Here is a 17,752-nt window from a genome sequence, read left to right as displayed (position 1 = left end):
AATCATGCATTTCTTCCCTCCATTTGGCATTTGCCTCTCTGATGCATTGGCTGAAATTACTAGACTGCTGGGTCTCAAAGTCATCCGGAAGGGCTATGAGATACAATTCCAATCCATGCCTACTCCCTGCCCTCCAACCCATCCTTTTTCAGGGACCACTCTTGGGAGAGCATGTTTTCAGCACTAATCTCGTAGAATTCCTCAGAATGGTTGTTAGGGATTGATGTTTGCATCTCCAAATCCCACAAACAGTCTGGTGACAAATGCCTCCAAACAGGGCTGGGGCGAGCACAGCTAACTCAAGATTTATGGTCCACCTACAAAATCCCAACTACACATAAACATACTAGAACTTGAGGCTGTTTGTCCAATTTGCAGAGCATTTCTACCTCTGCTTCAGGGCACCACTGTCCATGTTTTGACACAATACTACTGTGGGGCACTTTTGAACAGGCAAAGAGGAGCAAAATATCCTCCTCTGGGAATGGTATGTTGAGCATCATGTCCATCTTGTAGCCCTACTCTTATCTGACTTCCAAAATAATGCAATGGATGTACTCAGTAGAAAATGCTCTTTTCCTATGAATGTTCCCTCAAGGACTCAGTTCTTTTGAGAACTTTTCAGAAGTGGGCCCTTCCCACCATAGATCTGTTTCCAACCAGTCTAAACAATAAATGTCCCACGCTTTGCTCCAGGGGAGGAAGAAGTCCAGGTTCCCTCTCGGATATATTTCTGATTAATTGGGACAGGAATCTGCTCTAAGGGTTTTCCCCGCAATCCCTCTGATGCGCAGCGTTCTTAGGGAAATAAAACTAGACAGGGCTCAAGCCATCTTAATGGCCCTGGCATGGGCATGACAATTTTTGTACTCAGAGATGGTACATCTTTTGATTCAATTGCAATTCAAGCTACCTGTCACTCTGGACATAATATCCCAGGACTGAGATCTGATTCTAAACCCAGATCCAATGTCTTTTTACTGGATTGGAGGCTCGCTGGCTGAGCTTGAAGATAGATGTTGCTCAGCAGAGGTACAGAACATTCTCATTCAAAGCCAAAATTCTTCAAGGCTTATGGGGCCAAATGGAAACATTTTCAGTATGGGCTTCCCACCATAACTTTCCTCCTGTGGGTGTGTCTGTTCCTATCCTCCTAGATTACCTGTCTATCATTGAAGCTATCAGGTTTCTCCAGAAGTTCTGTTAAGTTCACTTAGTAGCAATATCGCCAATACAGGGATGCATTTTTTTTTCCTGGTTTTCCAGTAACCAAATTTTGGAAGGGGCTATTCTGTCTGTTAAGAATTTTTTCCCCTCTCTTAGACATACATAAACTTATGTAGTCCTCTTATCTCAGAGCCTCCGTTTCAACCTACATCGTCCTGTTCTTTGTGTTTTGTCGATTAAGACAACATTCTTAGATTGGTGCTCTACTCGCAAACAGAGTAAAAATCCAAGCACCGATGGTAGGACCACCTTCCATAAGGACAGTTACTCTCCATTCTTATTCTAAATTTCTGCCTCAGATGCTCTCGGTCTTTCACTTTAATCAGTTTATTCCCTTACAAGTGTTCTTTCCAAGACCTCACTCATCCCCTGCAGATGCTTCGACATTTAAAGAGCTAACTTATATTACCTCAAGACAACAAAACCATCGCACAGATCCCCCAGGCAATTTGTCTTCTGGTTATAAGTCCAGAGGACTGGGTGTTTTGACACACACTCTCAAAATGGATGTCAGACTGCATTAGAATTTCTAGTGAACTGAATAAAGGAGGTCAGACTAGACGATCATGATGGTCCCTTCTGACCTTAAAGTCTATAAAAGAGCTCAGGCAACCATCTCAGTCTTTTTAAGAGGCATCTCTGTACTCAAAATCTGTAGAGCTCCATACATTCCTTTATAAACTGCTGTTCTTTAGTGTCAGCCTTTAGATCTGTTACACAGCTTGGCAGGGCATTCTTACAGATCTTATTCAAATAGGACTCCTGGCACCCATCACCTTAGAGAGACAACTGCCTGCCAGTCACCTAAGGTGGGATCAATGTGGGCAAATACTCAAAGAAGAAAGAATGGTTACTTGCCTTACAGTAATTGGTTCTTTGGGATGCTTTGTCTACACAGATCCCACCATCCATGCTCCCTTCCCCTGACTGTGGAGTCTCTTTGCCTTGGGGATTCTGTATTGGTGAAAGAACAGAGTGGAGGTTGGGGCCACTGAGCCCTTTATGTCCTCGAGTAAGGGGCTTGAGGGCATGCAGGGGCATGAGTGGCCCCAACAGATACTGCTGGCCAAAAGAACTATATCTCATGTGCATAGGGTCCAGAATGGGATCTGTGGGGGTAAAACATCTGAGTCATAGTTACTGTAAGGAGAGTAACTTTTCCCAGCTTTTCATGAACCACAGGACAGAGTCACCATTGCAACTTGTCCTGAGGAGTAACCAGCTGTCTGTTGCACACAGTCCACTGCAGTGCTCCAGCTTGAACCATGGGACCGGACCAGAGGTTCAAGCAGAATCTGGTGGCACTGATCTAGTAGCGGCTGGAGGGCATGGGCTCAGGAAAGATGTTATTGACCGAACAGTCCCGAGCCAGCACTGCAGGGAGGGATGAGAGAAGGAGCTGGTACTCCCAAGTCTACCATTTGATTCAGAGCAGGGCAGGGAGTTACTGGGCAATCCCTGGGGCTGAGCCCTTCCAGTGGGAGATGCTGGGGTGGATGGGAAGTGTGAGATTCAACTGGGTTTTGTTTCTGAATTTGTTGTGGTATTTTGTACTTGTGCAGGTGAGACGCTAGTTGCACTGGGTAGAGCTGGGCAGTTTGGGCAGACGTGCCAATTTCCTCCACATGCCCCTTTGCTAGCACCCCCCACTCCTGACCTGCAGTTCTGGTGCACTGCAGTTCTGAGTCACATGTACCCGCTACTTCCCTGCAGACTGGCTTCTTGGTCATGCCACATTGATCTGGTGGCTTGTGATGCACATATACAGGCACTAAAGTAAAGACATGTCCAATTGAAGCCTGGCTTCTAGCAGTGGGCTGTTCAGGGCAGTGGGTTGCTGTGTACTGGGGTTCCTCCAGCAGAGTTTGCAGCCAGCAGTGCAGGTTTCATTTGTCTGGTGGTACCTTTGTGACACAGATCACAATCTAGCAGGTGAAACCTCTTCTTTGGAGACCTGGAACAACAGCTGTAGTGTCCTGAGTGGGCTGGGAGCAGAAATGCGCAGTAAGACATCAAGTCCAGATTCCTGCCCAGGGACTCTGAATTTCACTCTTGGTGCTGAATATTTTCTGTTCTTCCCTCCATCTCCTCCCCAGTTCCTAGGGAAACACTGTGCACCAGCAAGAGTGAAAGTATGGGAGATGCCAACACCTAATTTTGCTTGTTTCAGAGGGGAAGGATGGGATTGGATGCGACCTTCTGCTCAACCCTCCCGGAAGCTCTGATCAGGAGGAAGAGGAGCAAGAATCAGACAGCTTCATGTTTGAGTTCTCAGACAAGCCCCTGCTTCCTTGCTATAACCTCCAGGTGTCGGTCTCACGTGGGTGAGTGTTACTTCCTCTTTGCATAGCAAATCTTGGGCAGAGCAAATTTCGGACAAATTTGGGGAACCAGTGAGCGTATTGAGAAATGAGAGCAGGAACGGAGAACATGAGTCCTCAGGGTTAGCTGAGAGTGGAAGTAGGCCCCAGGCTGCCCTCAGAAGGGGGCAGAGCAGTATGCAGCGTACATGGGCTGTCTCTATTATTGAGCAACAGATGTTGCCTGCTTGAGCACTTTTGAGAGCCTTAGGAGATTGCTCACCTAGGTAACAGGCACTGTAGAATCCCAATAGAGAATGTTAACGCTTTGCACGTACCTTGCATATTCCATTGGTAGGTCTCAAAGCACTTTGCCAAGGTGGGTGAAATGTCATTATCTTTATCTGACCAACTTCTGTTGGTGAGAGAGACAAGCTTTTGAGCTTACACAAAGCTCTTCCTCAGGTCAGAAGAAGAAGAGTTCTGTGTAGCTCAAAAGCGTGTCTCTCTCACCAACAGAAGTTGGTCCAATAACGGATATTACCTCACCAACCTTTTCGCTCATATCCTGGGACCAACACAGCTTTAGCACCACTGCAAATGTTACCATTATATGATAGTTGGGCGGCGGAGGCATGGAGAGGTTGCAGGTTCCCCAAGATTACGCAGCAAGTTGGTAACAGAGCCAGGAATAGTACTCAAGTCTCTTGGTTCCCATTTTGGTTCTCTACCCACTGCACAAGCTGTCTCATAAAGGCATAGAGTATGGACCATTGTTCTGTTCAGGAATGGAAGGGAGGACACAAGCCTTACAAAACCCCAAATCAAAGATGCAAATAAGAGGTCAGAAATCATGAACTTTTGGGTGGAGAATAGCACAGAGGTGTGAAAGGTCCAGATAAGAGCAGTGAGTCGTGAGACGTGGTGGGATTCCATACAAGAAGAGAATAAAAAACCCAGGCTATGTGGTTTAGGAAGGAGCTCAGACTGAAGCCTATAAATGAATGAAAAATGCAGATGAGAGCAACATTTTCTGTAGTTCATTTGTTTATGTGAACTTCCTGTCCTAAACTCTTGTTTAGTATTGCCGTACACTTTTACAGCTCTGCCTTCCTGCTCCAAAGGTGGGTGTGTTTCAGTGTTGTAAAGAATTGAGTGGATATCTTTCGGGATACATTTACAAATTTAAAATTATTCTTATTTCCCCTTGTCCATAAAACAAGCACAAGAGGCACTGGATTAAAAGACGTGTCATTTCAAAATACTTAAGAAATAATCTTTTTCGAAGTGACGTTCTTTTAAGAACTACTTAGGATGCAATATATGAGTTCCCTGATGAAAACTCTGCTGCAGGACATTGAGGCAAACAGATGGATACATTTCATAGCTAGAGTAAATGCATGTATATGAGTGACATCTACAGTTACATTAGCTGGGATAAAATCACAAGGCCTATCAATCTTTAATCTTTCTGGCATAAGCACATTGCCAGTTGAAGACAAGCAGGAATATCCCTGTGGGACAGTATGGCAGTGGTAGATGCTTTCTGCTGGGAATTAGTTACTCTTGGCTTGTCATGCTTAGGCACCTGGGCTCTTCATACACTAGGAAACCTGTCTTTGTTTTCCCCTCCATAGCTGCACTTACTTCTGTTCAGCCCCAAGAGTGGCTGTAACAGCAGCAGCTTGTGTAGACTCGCCTCTGGGATGCTGCTGGGTCTTTTAATCATCATGTATGTCATCTGACTCTGCTCAGGTCTAAGTGACACAGTATTTAAAACACCCCAGTGCCCTGTCTACACTAGCACCCCGACAAGTGGAGCTGTGCCAGTTGTAGCAATGGGGGGAAGCATTCTAGTGTAAACAAAGCCTTGAGTTGAGTGGGGCAATTAAGTGGGGGGGGGTTCTGTTCTCTGGGAACCCTGGGAAATCAAAAACAAATTTCAGTTCACACTTACCAGTTTGTGAATCGAGCCTGAAAAGTATTATTGGCCAAAACTAATGAATTTGTGTCAAATTCAGGGAGAGTTTTGAGACTACCAAAACTGAGACTTTTAGGAAATAAGCTATTTCTCTGAAAAAAATTGTGCAGCTGTAATTTTGAGTATTCATCTTTGTTTCTCCATCTGTGAAATGGGGCCAATGCCCACTTCACTGTGGGTGGGTGGGTGGCGGGGTTGAGGCTCAGTTGATGTATGTAAAGCACTCTGAACACAAAAAGTGTTAACACAGGGCTCAGTCAAGGCTCCCTAGTTATGGTTGAAACTATGCTTCTCTGAGCAGCAAGGCATCTGTCATGGCAAACTGAACCTGAATTCTCCAGTGTGGGCCCTGGATTCTTTTCAATATGCCACAGATTTTTTTGTGTTAACACCATGTAGCTGCACCCCATACGTATGCAAGGGCAGCTGAGGAGCGGACAGTTGGGCCACTTGGCACCTGGGAGATTGCTTCAAATTGTAGGATAAGTACGGTTTCAGTTAAAACGATCAGCAGTAAATGAGTTAATATGAACACTGCCATTATGTTAGGCTTCAGTGCTAATTTCCCCTGGAGATGAACGAACCATTCCAACCTCTAAGGGTACGTCCACGCTACAGCTGGAGGTGTAGTTCCCAGCTCAGGTAGATAAACGTGCTAACAGTGTAGCTCTAGCAGCTTAGGCTAACCACTTGAATATGTAGTTAGGATGTATGGGATTGTACTCTGGGGAGCTAGCATGAACAGCTGCCCCTGCCGCCGTGGCTACTCTGCTATTTTTAGTGCACAACCTCAATAAGAGCTAGTGCATATTCATCTACTCAAGTTGTGTATTGCACCTCCAGCTTCCATGGCTAAACAGCAGAGTAAAAGAGGCAGTTAAAGGCAAAAAGACATCCTTTAAAAACTGGAAGTCAGATCCTACTGAAGAAAATGGAAAGGAGCATAAACTCTTGCAATCAAGTGTAAAAGTATAATAAAGCAGGCCAAGAAAGACTTCAAAGAGCAACCAGCTAAGGACACACAAACTAACAGCAATAAATAAATTAAGTACATCAAAAGGAGGAAGCCTGCCAAACAGTGGGGCCACTGGATGATCGAGGTGCTAAAAGAGCACTCAAGGAAGACAAGGCTGTTGTTCAGAAGCTAAATGAATTCTTTGCATCGGTCTTCACTGAAGAGGATATGTGGGAGATCCCTACACATGAAACATTCTTTCTAGGTGATAAATCTAAGGAACTGTCCCACATTGAGGTGTCAATAGAGGAGGTTTTGGAACAAACTGATAAATTAAACAGTAGTAAGTCACCAAGACCAGATGGTATTCATCCAAGAGTTGTGAAGGAACTCAAATACGAAATCGCAGAACTACTGTACTAGCTGTGGTATATAATCTATGTCTTAAGTCAGCCTTTGTACCAGATGACAGGAGGGTAACTAATGTAATGCTGATTTTTTTAAAAAAAGGTTCCAGAGACAATCCTGGCAATTACAGGCTAATAAAGCTACCTTTAGTACCAGGCAAAGTGGTTGAAAGTATAGTAAGGAACAGAATTATCAGACCCATAGATGAACATGATATATTGGGGAAGAGTCAACAAGGCTTTTGGAAAGGGAAATCACACCTCACTAATCTATTAAAATTCTTTGAGGGGGGTCAACAACCATGTGGAGAAGTGTGATCCAATGGATACAGTACCCTTGGACTTTCCATAAGCCTTTGACAAGGTCCCTCACCAAAGGCTCTTAAACTAAGCAATCATGGGATAAAAGGGAAGATTCTCTCCTGGATCAGTAACTGCTTAAAAGATAGGAAACAAAGGGTAGTAATAAATGGTCAGTTTTCACAGTGGAGAAATGGAAATAGCAGGCTCCCTCAAGGATCTGTACTGGGACCTGTGCTGCTCAACATATTCGGAAATGATCTGTAAAAAGGGTGTCAAAATTTGCAGAAGATACAAAATTACTCAAGATAGTTAAGTCCAAAGCTGAGAAAGAAGAGTTACACGGGAGTCTCACAAAACTGGGTGACTGGGAAACAAAATGGCAGATGAAGTTCAATATTGATAAATGCAAAGTAATGCACATTGGAAAACACAGTCCCAACTATACATATAAAATGATGGGGTCCAAATTAGCTGTTACCACTCAAGAAAGAGTCATTGTGGGTAGTTCTCTGAAAACATCCGGTCAATGTGCAGTGGCAGTCAAAAAAGCTAACAGTGTCAGGAACTATTAGGAAAGGTTTAGATAATAAAACAGAAAATATCATAATGCCTCTGTATAAGTCCATGGTACACCCACATCTTGAATATTGCATGCAGATGTGGTTGCCTCATCTCAAAAAAGATATATTAGGGTATAGAGAAGGCAACAAAAACGATTAGGGGTATGGAACATTTTCCATAGAGTGGGTTCCAAAGAGGATGGATCTAGACTGTTCTCAGTGGCAGAAGATGACAGAACAAGGAGTAATAGTCTCAAGTTGCAGAGGGGGAGGTTTAGGTTGGACATTAGGAAAAACTTTTTCACTAGTAGGGTGGTGAAGCACTGGAATGGGTTACCTAGGGAGGTGGTGGAATCTCCTTCCTTAGAGGTTTTTAAGGTCAGGCTTGACAAAGCCCTGGCTGGGATGATTTAGTTGGGTTTGATCCTGCTTTGAGCAGGGGGTTGGACTAGATGACCTCCTGAGGTCCCTTCCAACCATGAGATTCTATGATTCTATGATTAAAAAGACTGGAACTGTTCAGCTTGGAAAAGAGATGATTAGGGGGGATTTGATAAAGGTCTATAGAATCATGAATGCTGTGGAGAAAGTGAATGAGAGTATTATTTACCTCTTCACATCACACAAGAATCTAGGGGTCACACAGTGAAATTAATAAAGAGCAGGATTAAAACATAATGCACCGTTAACCTGTGGAACTCATTGCCATGGGATATTGTAAAGGCCAAACCTATAACTGGGTTCAAAAAGAATTAGATGATTTCATGGAGTATAGGTTCTTCAATGGCTATTAGCCAAGATAGTTACGAACCCAATCCCATGCTCCGGGTGCTTCTAAACCACCAACTGCTAGAAGCTGGGACTGGACAACAGGTTGTGGATCACTCCAAATTGTTCTGTTCTGTTCATTTCCTCTAAAGCATCTGGCATTGGCCACGGTCAGGGATAGGATACTGGGTTCTATGGAGCATTGGTCAGACCAAGTATGGCCATTTTTATGTTCTAGCATAAATGTACTCTTAGAAATATTGTTCAGCTGAGATTCTGGAGCACAGCGATGTGGTAATAGGTGGATTTTCCTGACTCTGAGTTCATGGCATGCACCTTGACTTGCAAACCTTAGCTTTTGATTTGAAAAGGACTTTTCTTTCAAACTCTTCATGACTGCTATTGATAGAACTATAATTTTTTGTTTAAACTGCAAAAAACAATCAATCAAAAAGGCAACATAAAAATGATCACTCCTCTTTCGGTCCCTGCTTACTGGAAAAATGTGAATGTTTACCCATTTACATATTCCTACTGTCTAAATGGACATGTGCTCATGGGTAGGGTAGATAGTCAGAAACTCAAAAGCCCTTAGCATTGCTCATCACTGAGTGGGTCGCTGTTACAGCAGAAAGACATTTCAAGTGGCAGTGTTTAGTGTTTAACTTTCAATTGCAAAAGCTGAAAGGCTCCAGTTTAAGTAATTTTGACACGGAAATGTGTCCAGTGAAAGTTTGCAGAGGACAGAGAGGAGGCAGAAATAAGTGGTGGTATTTCCCCCAGGCTGCCATATTCTGAGCTTCATCCACTCTGATGCCAAAATGAGACAATCAGATCTTCATAACAATTGCCCCTCATTTTTCTTGCATGCTTTAACTGGCAGTGACCATGCAAAGGAGTGTTTAAAAAATTGGGTTTATCCTGCTGCATCGTCTCTGTTTCTTTGACTTATAAAGGAAGGGCTGGAACGTGAGGGTTTTCTTGCTAGTTTTTTCCCTTAAGCCTTGTTTACACTCACACTCTCACACTCACACTGTACTGTTTAATTAAATCAGTTAGGCCCTGATGTAGTTGAGTGGTGCAGCCCCCAAGTATAGATGTTCTGAAATAGATTTGAGAGGCCTGAAAGTTACTTTAGCTTAGTGCCCACACAAGGGGCTTGGCATCAGTTAAACTAAACCAGTTTGTAAACTGATTTATAGTACAATTTTTGTTATAAGATGTAAAAACTCCTTTCCCTTAATTGCTCAGCGTTTATTCTCTTGACTCTTATGATTTCACCAGTGCACGAGTTCTTTAGTCCATCAGTCTAGACAGGATCTGAATTTCTCATGCTTAAAATAAAGTAGAAATAAAAACTCTGGTGGGTGACAATGGATGCTTCAGAAGGGGAAAGTACCATGAGCAATTGATGAGGCTTAAGGTTATTCCACTGCTGCTGGGGTACAGCCATCCCTTGCCAGAGAGATTCACTGTCATAGCCATTGGCCCTTGGCTACTCATGGGTTCCCAAGAAGCCTCAGTGCAGAGTAACCAAAGGGAACCAATGCAGAGAGAGACTGACTGACTGGAAATCCTGTGTGTTATAGGAATCTGGGAGGTTGCAGGTAACTCTGCAGGGACCAAATGCTCAAACAGAGCTGTGCTTTCCTTTTAAAGCAGCTCTTGGCTCTAATCCTGAAAGCACTGCCTGGTTTGGGATGTGGCATCCGTAGGGATCACATCAGTTACTGAGATCAGCATCACACTCTTGTTGACAATCCTAGATCTGCCCTTGGAGCTGGGGGCAGGGAGCGCTGCTGTGCAACTTGGTCACAAGCATCTGAGGTGGCTGACTTGCAGAGCTTGTTGTGAGATGCACCTTCCTGGTCCAGCTCACACTAGCCAATAGGCTTGGGTGAGCCTGTGCAGGGAGAGGAGTTGTTGTGGGCAGTTTAAGGTAGTATGCTACTGCTTTTACTTTGCAGGGAGAACACAGAATCAGCAGGTCCCAGGTGCATGAAAGCCAGTCACTCGGGGTCATTCCACATGGGGCTTGGGGACCTGGGGATGTGCAATAAGACCTGTTCCTTTGTGGGGAGAGAGGTCTGGAGGGGTGTCAAGCCCTGCAATCATGCAGGGCATGGAGTGACTGCACTTCCAGAGTGGGAAAGTCTTGGGCATCTGTCTCAGGAAGAGGGAGTGTGAGGATGAACAGGGGTCAATTGGGGGCATCCAGAAGGTGTGAATGGGGGGGGGACTGCTCCTCCCCTTCTCCTTCCCTTCCTTGACTCTGTGAGTTGGGCTGGAACAGGAGGGAACCAGTTCAAGCCCAAGGGGAGCACAGGGGCCCAGCATGTGAGTGCTCCAGTGGAAATTAGGCCATAAAGTGCACTTGCCCAGCAAGGTGTCAGTTTCATCAGCCAGTCTGGCCAATGGCTTCTTCCTTCTGCAATGGGCTCCAACTCTCAAGACAAGACAGGGTCAAGGCAGGCCTGAATTCTTGAGCCCTGGCATTGTGGGGGATGGGTTGTTCAATGTGGCTTTGTAGGGGAGGCTCTAGCCTCATAGATTCCAAGGCCAGAAAGGACCATTGTGATTATCTAGTCTTGTGTACTGTATGACACAGGCCATAGAACTGCCCCCAGATAATTCCTAGAGCAGATCCTCTAGAAAAACATCCAGTCTGGATTTTAAAATTGTAATTCGTGGAGAATCCACCACAGCTCTTGGTAAGGTGTTCCAATGGTTAATTACCCTCTTTGTTAAAAATGTACACCTTATTTCCAGTCTGCATTGATATAGCTTCAACTTCCAAACATTGGATTGTGTTATCTCTGCTGTATTGAAGAGCTCACTATTAAAGATTTGTTCCCCAAGTAGGTATTTATAGACTATAATCAAGTCACTCGTTAACCTTCTTTTTGTTAAGATAAATAGATTTGAGTTCCTTGAGTCTGTTATCCAAAGGCATGCTTTCTAATCCTTTAATCATTCTCATGGCTCTTCTCCGAACCCTCTCCAATTTATCAACATCTCTTTTTGATGTGGACACCAGAACTTGTCACAGGATTCCGGTAGAAGTCACACCAGTGGCAAATACAAAGTAAAATAACCTCAGTACTTCTACTTGAGATTCCCCTGTTTATGCATCCCAGAATCACATTAGCTCTTTTGGCCACAGAGTCTCATTGGGAGCTCATGTTCAGCAGCTTATCCACCACCTCTCCCAAATCTTTTTCAGAGTCACTGCTTTGCAAGATGGAGTCCCCATCCTAGAAGTATGTCCTACATTTCTTGTTCCTAGGTGTATACATTTACATTTTAACATATTAAAATACATGTTGTTTTCTTGCACCCAGATTACCAAGTGATCCAGATCTCGCTTCCTGTTGTGTTCATAATTTACCTCTCCCCCAATTTTTGTGTCATCTGCAAACTTTATCAGTGATGATTTTGGTTTCTTTCAGGTCATTAATAAAAATGTTAAATAGCATGGGGTCAAGAACCGATCAGTGCAGGACACCACTAGAAACACACCCTACTTGATGATTCCCTGTTCACTATTACATTTTGACACATATCTGCCAGCTTTTAATCCATTTAATGTGTGCCATGTTAATTTTAATCTTTCTAGTTTTTAATCAAAATGTTATGCTGTAGCAAGTCAAATGCCTTACAGAAATCTAAGTATCAGCAGTATTACATTTATCTACCAAACTTGTAATCTTATCAGAAAAAAAATCAAGTTAGTTTAACAGGATCTATTTTCCACAAACCAATGTTGAATGGCATTAATTTTATTATCCTCCTTTAATTATTTATTTGTTTATTAATTTATTAATCAAATCCCATAGCAGCCACTCCATCATGTGGGGATTAGTGTCAGACTGACAGGCCTGTAGTTAGCTGAATCATTCCATTTACCCTTTTAAAATATTGGCACAACATTAGCTTTCTTCCAGTCTTCTGGAACTTCCCTGGTGTTCCAAGACTTATTGAAAATCAGCATTAACAATCCAGTGAGCTCCTCAGTCAGCTCTTCTTTTAAAACTCTTGGATGCAAGTTATCCAGACCTACTGAGTTACAAATGTCTAACTTAAATAGATGCTGTTTAACATCCTCCATCAGGAATGTTAAACAGAATGGAAAGAGTGTAATCATAGGATATGATTGTCGTCTGTTTTTTGCCAAATACAGAACAGAAATATTTATTGAACAATTCTGCCTTTTCTGCATTATTATTGATAATTCCATTTCCATCTAGTTAATGAACCAATACCATTGTTAGAATTCTTTTTGTTCCTATTATACTTTTAAAACTCCTCTCATTTTCCTTAACTCTACTGGTCGTAGATTTCGCCTTGTGTCTTTGCTTCCCTTATCAATTTTCTACAATTCCTAGCTTCTGATTTATATTTGTTACTATCAGCTTTCCCTGTCTTCTATTTATTATACATATATATTTTTTAATTTTTTATAGTTGCTTTCACTTCAAGTTTTTTTTTAAACCAATACTGCCTTCTTCCTTAATTGTTTATTTTTTTTAGGAGTCTAATAAAGCTTTCTTAAACAATTCCTAATGATCAATCACATTTTTCTGAATAAATTCTTCCTATCAGCAGTTTTGGCTCATAATTGTTTTCAACTTTGTCAGCTTGGCCCTTTTTGAAGCACCAGCTATATATAGCACTGATCTGGACTTTATTCTGCCTGCATGTTATAAATGTGATCAAGTCCTGATCACTTGTACCTAAGTTACCATTAATTTTAGTTCAGTGATCAGTTCCTCTCTGTCAAGGTCTGTCATAGCATTCCCCAGTATTAGCTGCAGTGCTTTTTGAATTAGTAAATTATTGTCTATAATAATAGAAATTTCAAGGACGTTTTAGTCCTGACAGCATGAGACCTCCAGCATATGTTACTCAAATTAAAGTCCCTTGTTATGCAGCTTTTTTCCCTTTCTATCCTAGATAAGTGCAGAGGAGCCAGTTTTCATGTGATTAGCAGACACCAACTAATAGCTGCCTTGTGCTGGATCTGTGTGGTTGGGCTGTTCCCTGTGGTGCTGGTGGGGGTATGTGGAATGGGTCCCTCTTCACTAACCTGTGCCTCTCTTACTGCTCTCACAGGCCCTGCAATTGGTTTCTCTTTTCTGACGTTCTCAAGAGGCTGAAGCTTTCCTCCCGCATATTCCAGGCTCGCTTCCCACACTTTGAAATTGCTACCCTGCCCAAGGCGGAGTTCCAGCGTCAGGTGTCCTTGAGCCAGCTGCTGGCCCAGGAGGAGGTGCCAGAGAGCCCCGAGCTGCTCCCCCATGGCCCTGCAGAGACAGTGGAGCTGGTGCGTTATGAGCCAGAGCTACTGCAGCTCCTGGGCTCAGCAGTGGAGTTCCAGGCCTGGAGCAGCTGACGGGGGCTGGAGCTCTCCCCGCACTGGACTGCGTCATGAGGCAATAAGATGGACTGATGGGAAGCAGCCTTTTCAATGCCAGCAGCGGGGCCTGGAGTTTTTGGCGGTTTTATTCTCTCCTCGCGGCCCCTGAACTCCGACTGGGGAGAGACTCCACTTGTCTCCAAGGACTTCCCAGGGTCCCTTTCAGATGAGCAGCAGCAGATGCAGCTCTCTGCAGGTTCCCTTCCAGATCAGCTGGGAAGCTCGGACCTGCCCCACTGGGCTACCTTAGCTGGGCCTTCCTGGCTGTAGGACCATGGGCTCTGAAGTGAGGGGCAGTGGGTGCTTCTGCCCTGCCCCCCTATAGAACCGCGCCTCTCTCTCAAGCTGCCCTCCCCCCAATGTCTTCCATAGTATTTATTTAATTAGTATTTAATTTGTAATGTTTCTTTTGTTTCTGCTGAGTCTGTATCACTGTGATTATTTGAGCCCCGGGCTGTGGTGAAGAGGGCTTCTTCTGGCCCCTCTCCCAGGATACGCCCAGAGGACACTGCTCTCCCATGAGTAGCTAGCTGTCCAGTGACCGAACTGCTGCAGCCTGGCAGCAAAGGGACCAGCTCTCACAACAGTCCCCAGGTTAAATTCTAGGGCCCGTGGGCAGCCCTCTCCCTCACCAGCTTCTGCTGGGGCTGTTCCCTTCCCAAAAGCAAGTCCAGCTGAGAGCTGTTCTCCAGCCCAGGGTTCAGTCTCCCCCAGGTGCTTGCCTGGCTGTCTCATGCATTTAACTTACATCGCTTGTTTCTGGATTCTTCTGGGCCACTTTGAAGAGGCAGCTGCAGCCCGAGAGCTATTCCAAAGCCCCAGACAGGGACTCCAGCTGCCTCCCATCCTCATGGGCTCCTGCTGCTGCTGGAGGGCCATCCTCCTTGACGCAGTGTCTGCATGCAGACAGGCCCCTTCCTCCACCCTTGTCTGTGCCCTTCTTCTGTTCAGAGGAGCAGTTCTACTGCAGAGAGCTGGCCTGAGGGGGCAAGTGCCTGCCCCTGGCAGGAGCAGAGAGCAGGGCTGCACCGCTGTGTAGATGGTACAGTTTTATTGTACAGGTGCTAACAAGGATGCTGAGGACTGGACAATCTGTTTCCTGGCTCTCCCCTGTCCTGCCCTGCAGTGGGAGTGTTGGGTGGTTTTTTCTTTGTGTTGTGTTTCGTCCCAGCCGGGGCAGTTGTAGCCTCCCCTGACCACCACTGGTCTGCCTCCCCCTCCTTGGGACCAGACAGCTCCTTTTTTAAGCTGAGGGTTATTGCCTTTGGGTGTGTATTCTGGCTGCTCTTTCTGATTTCTGTTTTATTATAAACAACCGGCTGTGGTGTCAAAAAACACTTATGTACAGAAAAACCTGCATCAGGCCCTCTGCCTCCTGGCTCTTCTATCGCTGTGTGTGTCGTGTCCTGTTACTGGTGGTGGCAGGGGGGAAGCACTGTTCTTGGGATGAGAACTTCTTTGCTCGCAGTGTGGGGTGAGAGAAATGACCCTGGGCTCTGCGCACTGCTCAGTGAGTTGCTGTTCCCTGCTGTCTGTACTGTGAGATCCACTGCTACAGCCCTTTGTTACGGCTGAGTAAGAGCCCAGCCCTGCCCCCTTGCTTGCCTGAGGATAGCATCCTCCTCCAGTGTGCTTTTCTAGAGCCTTATATCCGCCAGGCAGGGGATCAGCTGGGGCAAGTGAAAGCAGGGTGCCACCTCTACCACTCTGCCCCTGTAGCCCAAACTGCTTTAGTGCAGCCTGCTCCAATGTGCCCCTTCTGCTTCTTTCCCTGCAAGCAAAGGGGCACCTTCTATGCATATAGCTGCTGCTACTCGCTGCAGCAACTGTGCACAGTGAGATGACACAAAAAGGCAAGGCTGGGCTCTTGCTCACTTAGTGTTTTAAATATTCAGCTGTGCTTCAGCCTAGCTCCATGGAGGAGCTGTTACTCCCAAGGCCAGAGTAGTACCAGCCTTGGACTCTAGGCCTGGCCTCTCAATGTGTGTAATCACCTCAGCCCACGTGTACACATGCTGCTGGGCACCTGCTCACAGGCCAGGGCAGCAGTAGGGAATAGCATAAGAAGGAACTTCCAACAGGGGTTTGGCGGCCCAGGCATAGAGCTCCATCCCCAGGACCTTGGCTCAGGCATGTCTACTCCCCAGGGCCTAATGAACAGTGGTGGCAGGGGAAAGAACTGAGCCCAGGCTGTGGTGAGGAGCAGGGGCAATGGAATGAAATGGGTAAGATGGGCCTTTTCTCCTGTCCCAGCCTGTGTATTCATGTGGGAGAGCCCAGTAGGTGGAGCATGCTGATCAGGGAGTTTCACACACATACCCTTTTCCCAGGTGTAGATGATATTGGAGGGAGCCAGGGCATGAGTCAGGCCAGGTGCTGTACCACTCCTAGCAGCTCCTCGGGCTGCTGTAAGCAGAGAGCCTGGTGCCAGGGCATTGCATGTAGTCTAGCTGCACCCCACCTCCAGCAAGCTTGGAAAACAACCCTGAGAGTTCCAATGGGGCTGGGGGGGGGGGGACGGGGGTGTCAGAGGGGCAGTCCTTATGAGCAGAAGAGGGAAGGGATGTGTGCACACTGCCCATGCCATCCCCTCAAGAGGCCATGGGGAAGCTGGCAGGTGGGGCCTTGGAACCCCATGGCAAGCACCACCCAGAGAAAGCACAAGTGCTCTTGGTTCAGCTAAGCCCAGCTTCTAGGCTGCCTGTTGGTGAGGGCACTGCTGGTCCCATCTAGACAGAGCAGGCTGGGTGCCAGGGCCCTTCCCAGGGCTTACTGCAATGGACCGAGCTGCTGGGAGCAGAGTACACCAGCACAGCCACTTTCACGGAGGGGGCAGGTGTCACTCTGTGGTCGGGGGGGCCAGTGGAGGTACAGTTTGGGCTGGGGGAGGCTCTTCCAAAGCCAGTTTGCCATGTTGCATGACACCAGGGCTCTGAACGGTGCTGGGCAGGCAGGCCCACCCCTGCCGCATGGTCGATGGGAGCCGCAGCCTACTTGCTATGGGTAATGGAAGGGTTAAATGCCCCTTGGTTGGGAGTGTGGTGGGGATGCTCAGGGCTGGGGAAGGGCACTGGCAGTTGGGGGTGGGGGGGGGGTGTCAGGGCAGGAGAATAGGGCATTTGAATGTGAAACACCATGAAGCTAGTGTGAGTGGGAGCCTGAACCTGCTCTGCCCTGGCTCTCTGGGCCCCTTGCGATGCCTTCTGGGGCAGGGGCAGTAGGTGTCCAGGCATGGGCCCCTGACTGGCACAGAAGCCAGCCCCCAGCCTGCTGCTCTTGCTCCAAGCAGACATCCAACCAGCGCCCCTTGGTGCAGTTTCAGCCACTCTCATGGCTCAGGTTACATATGGGGCTGCTGTATTCCAGCTGCCTGGTCATGGTCCCAGTGGACGCCACAAGGCTCCTCAAGGGCTGCTGCTATTCAGCACTGCTCTGTAACCGCTGCCACAAAGGGGCCATAAAGCCGGCATTGCAGGCGAGGTCCCCCCTGCTCAGTGTGCTGGGGGGTGTTGGGGCATAAGAGGTGGCCTGGGGCGTCCCTTTTCACCAGCCCTCACCCTGGCAAGGCCCATAGGCCATGGCACCCAGGGCACGAGTTAGGGTAGGAGCCAGGACAGTGGTAGCCTGTGCTAGAGCCAGAACAGGTCCCAGAAGCTCTGCAATTAGAGCAGTGCAAGCAGCACCTCCCCACAGCAGCCCTAGTGCAGGGCCCAGCTGAATTCCCTCCCTCCTGGATAATGGGGAGCAGCTCCCATTCCAGCAGCTGTACTCGGGGCCAGGCTCAGCCGCTAGCCCAACCCCTTGGCTCAAGCCAGAACACTGCCTCGCATCTCCG

At 46.5% G+C, this 17,752-nt stretch overlaps 1 protein-coding gene across 2 annotated transcripts in view; it reads left to right on the top strand.

Annotated features, from left to right (window-relative positions):
* The window catches only part of BCORL1 (BCL6 corepressor like 1), a 44,871-nt gene extending 28,508 nt beyond the window's left edge, over nucleotides 1-16,363 (top strand). For both annotated transcript variants that reach the window (XM_045030435.1, XM_045030436.1), the window contains exons 13-14: nucleotides 3,398-3,551; nucleotides 13,614-16,363. In XM_045030435.1, coding sequence (XP_044886370.1) covers nucleotides 3,398-3,551; nucleotides 13,614-13,893 — 434 coding nt within the window. In that variant the 3' untranslated portion in view covers nucleotides 13,894-16,363. The remainder of the gene's footprint in view (nucleotides 1-3,397; nucleotides 3,552-13,613) is intronic.
* Nucleotides 16,364-17,752: the final 1,389 nt, after the last annotated feature.

This window comes from Mauremys mutica, chromosome 9 (assembly GCF_020497125.1).
Source record: "Mauremys mutica isolate MM-2020 ecotype Southern chromosome 9, ASM2049712v1, whole genome shotgun sequence".
Lineage (NCBI taxonomy): Eukaryota > Metazoa > Chordata > Testudines > Geoemydidae > Mauremys > Mauremys mutica.
The sequence above is the reverse complement of the archived record's forward strand: the minus strand, read 5'-3'. Positions and strand labels throughout refer to the sequence as shown.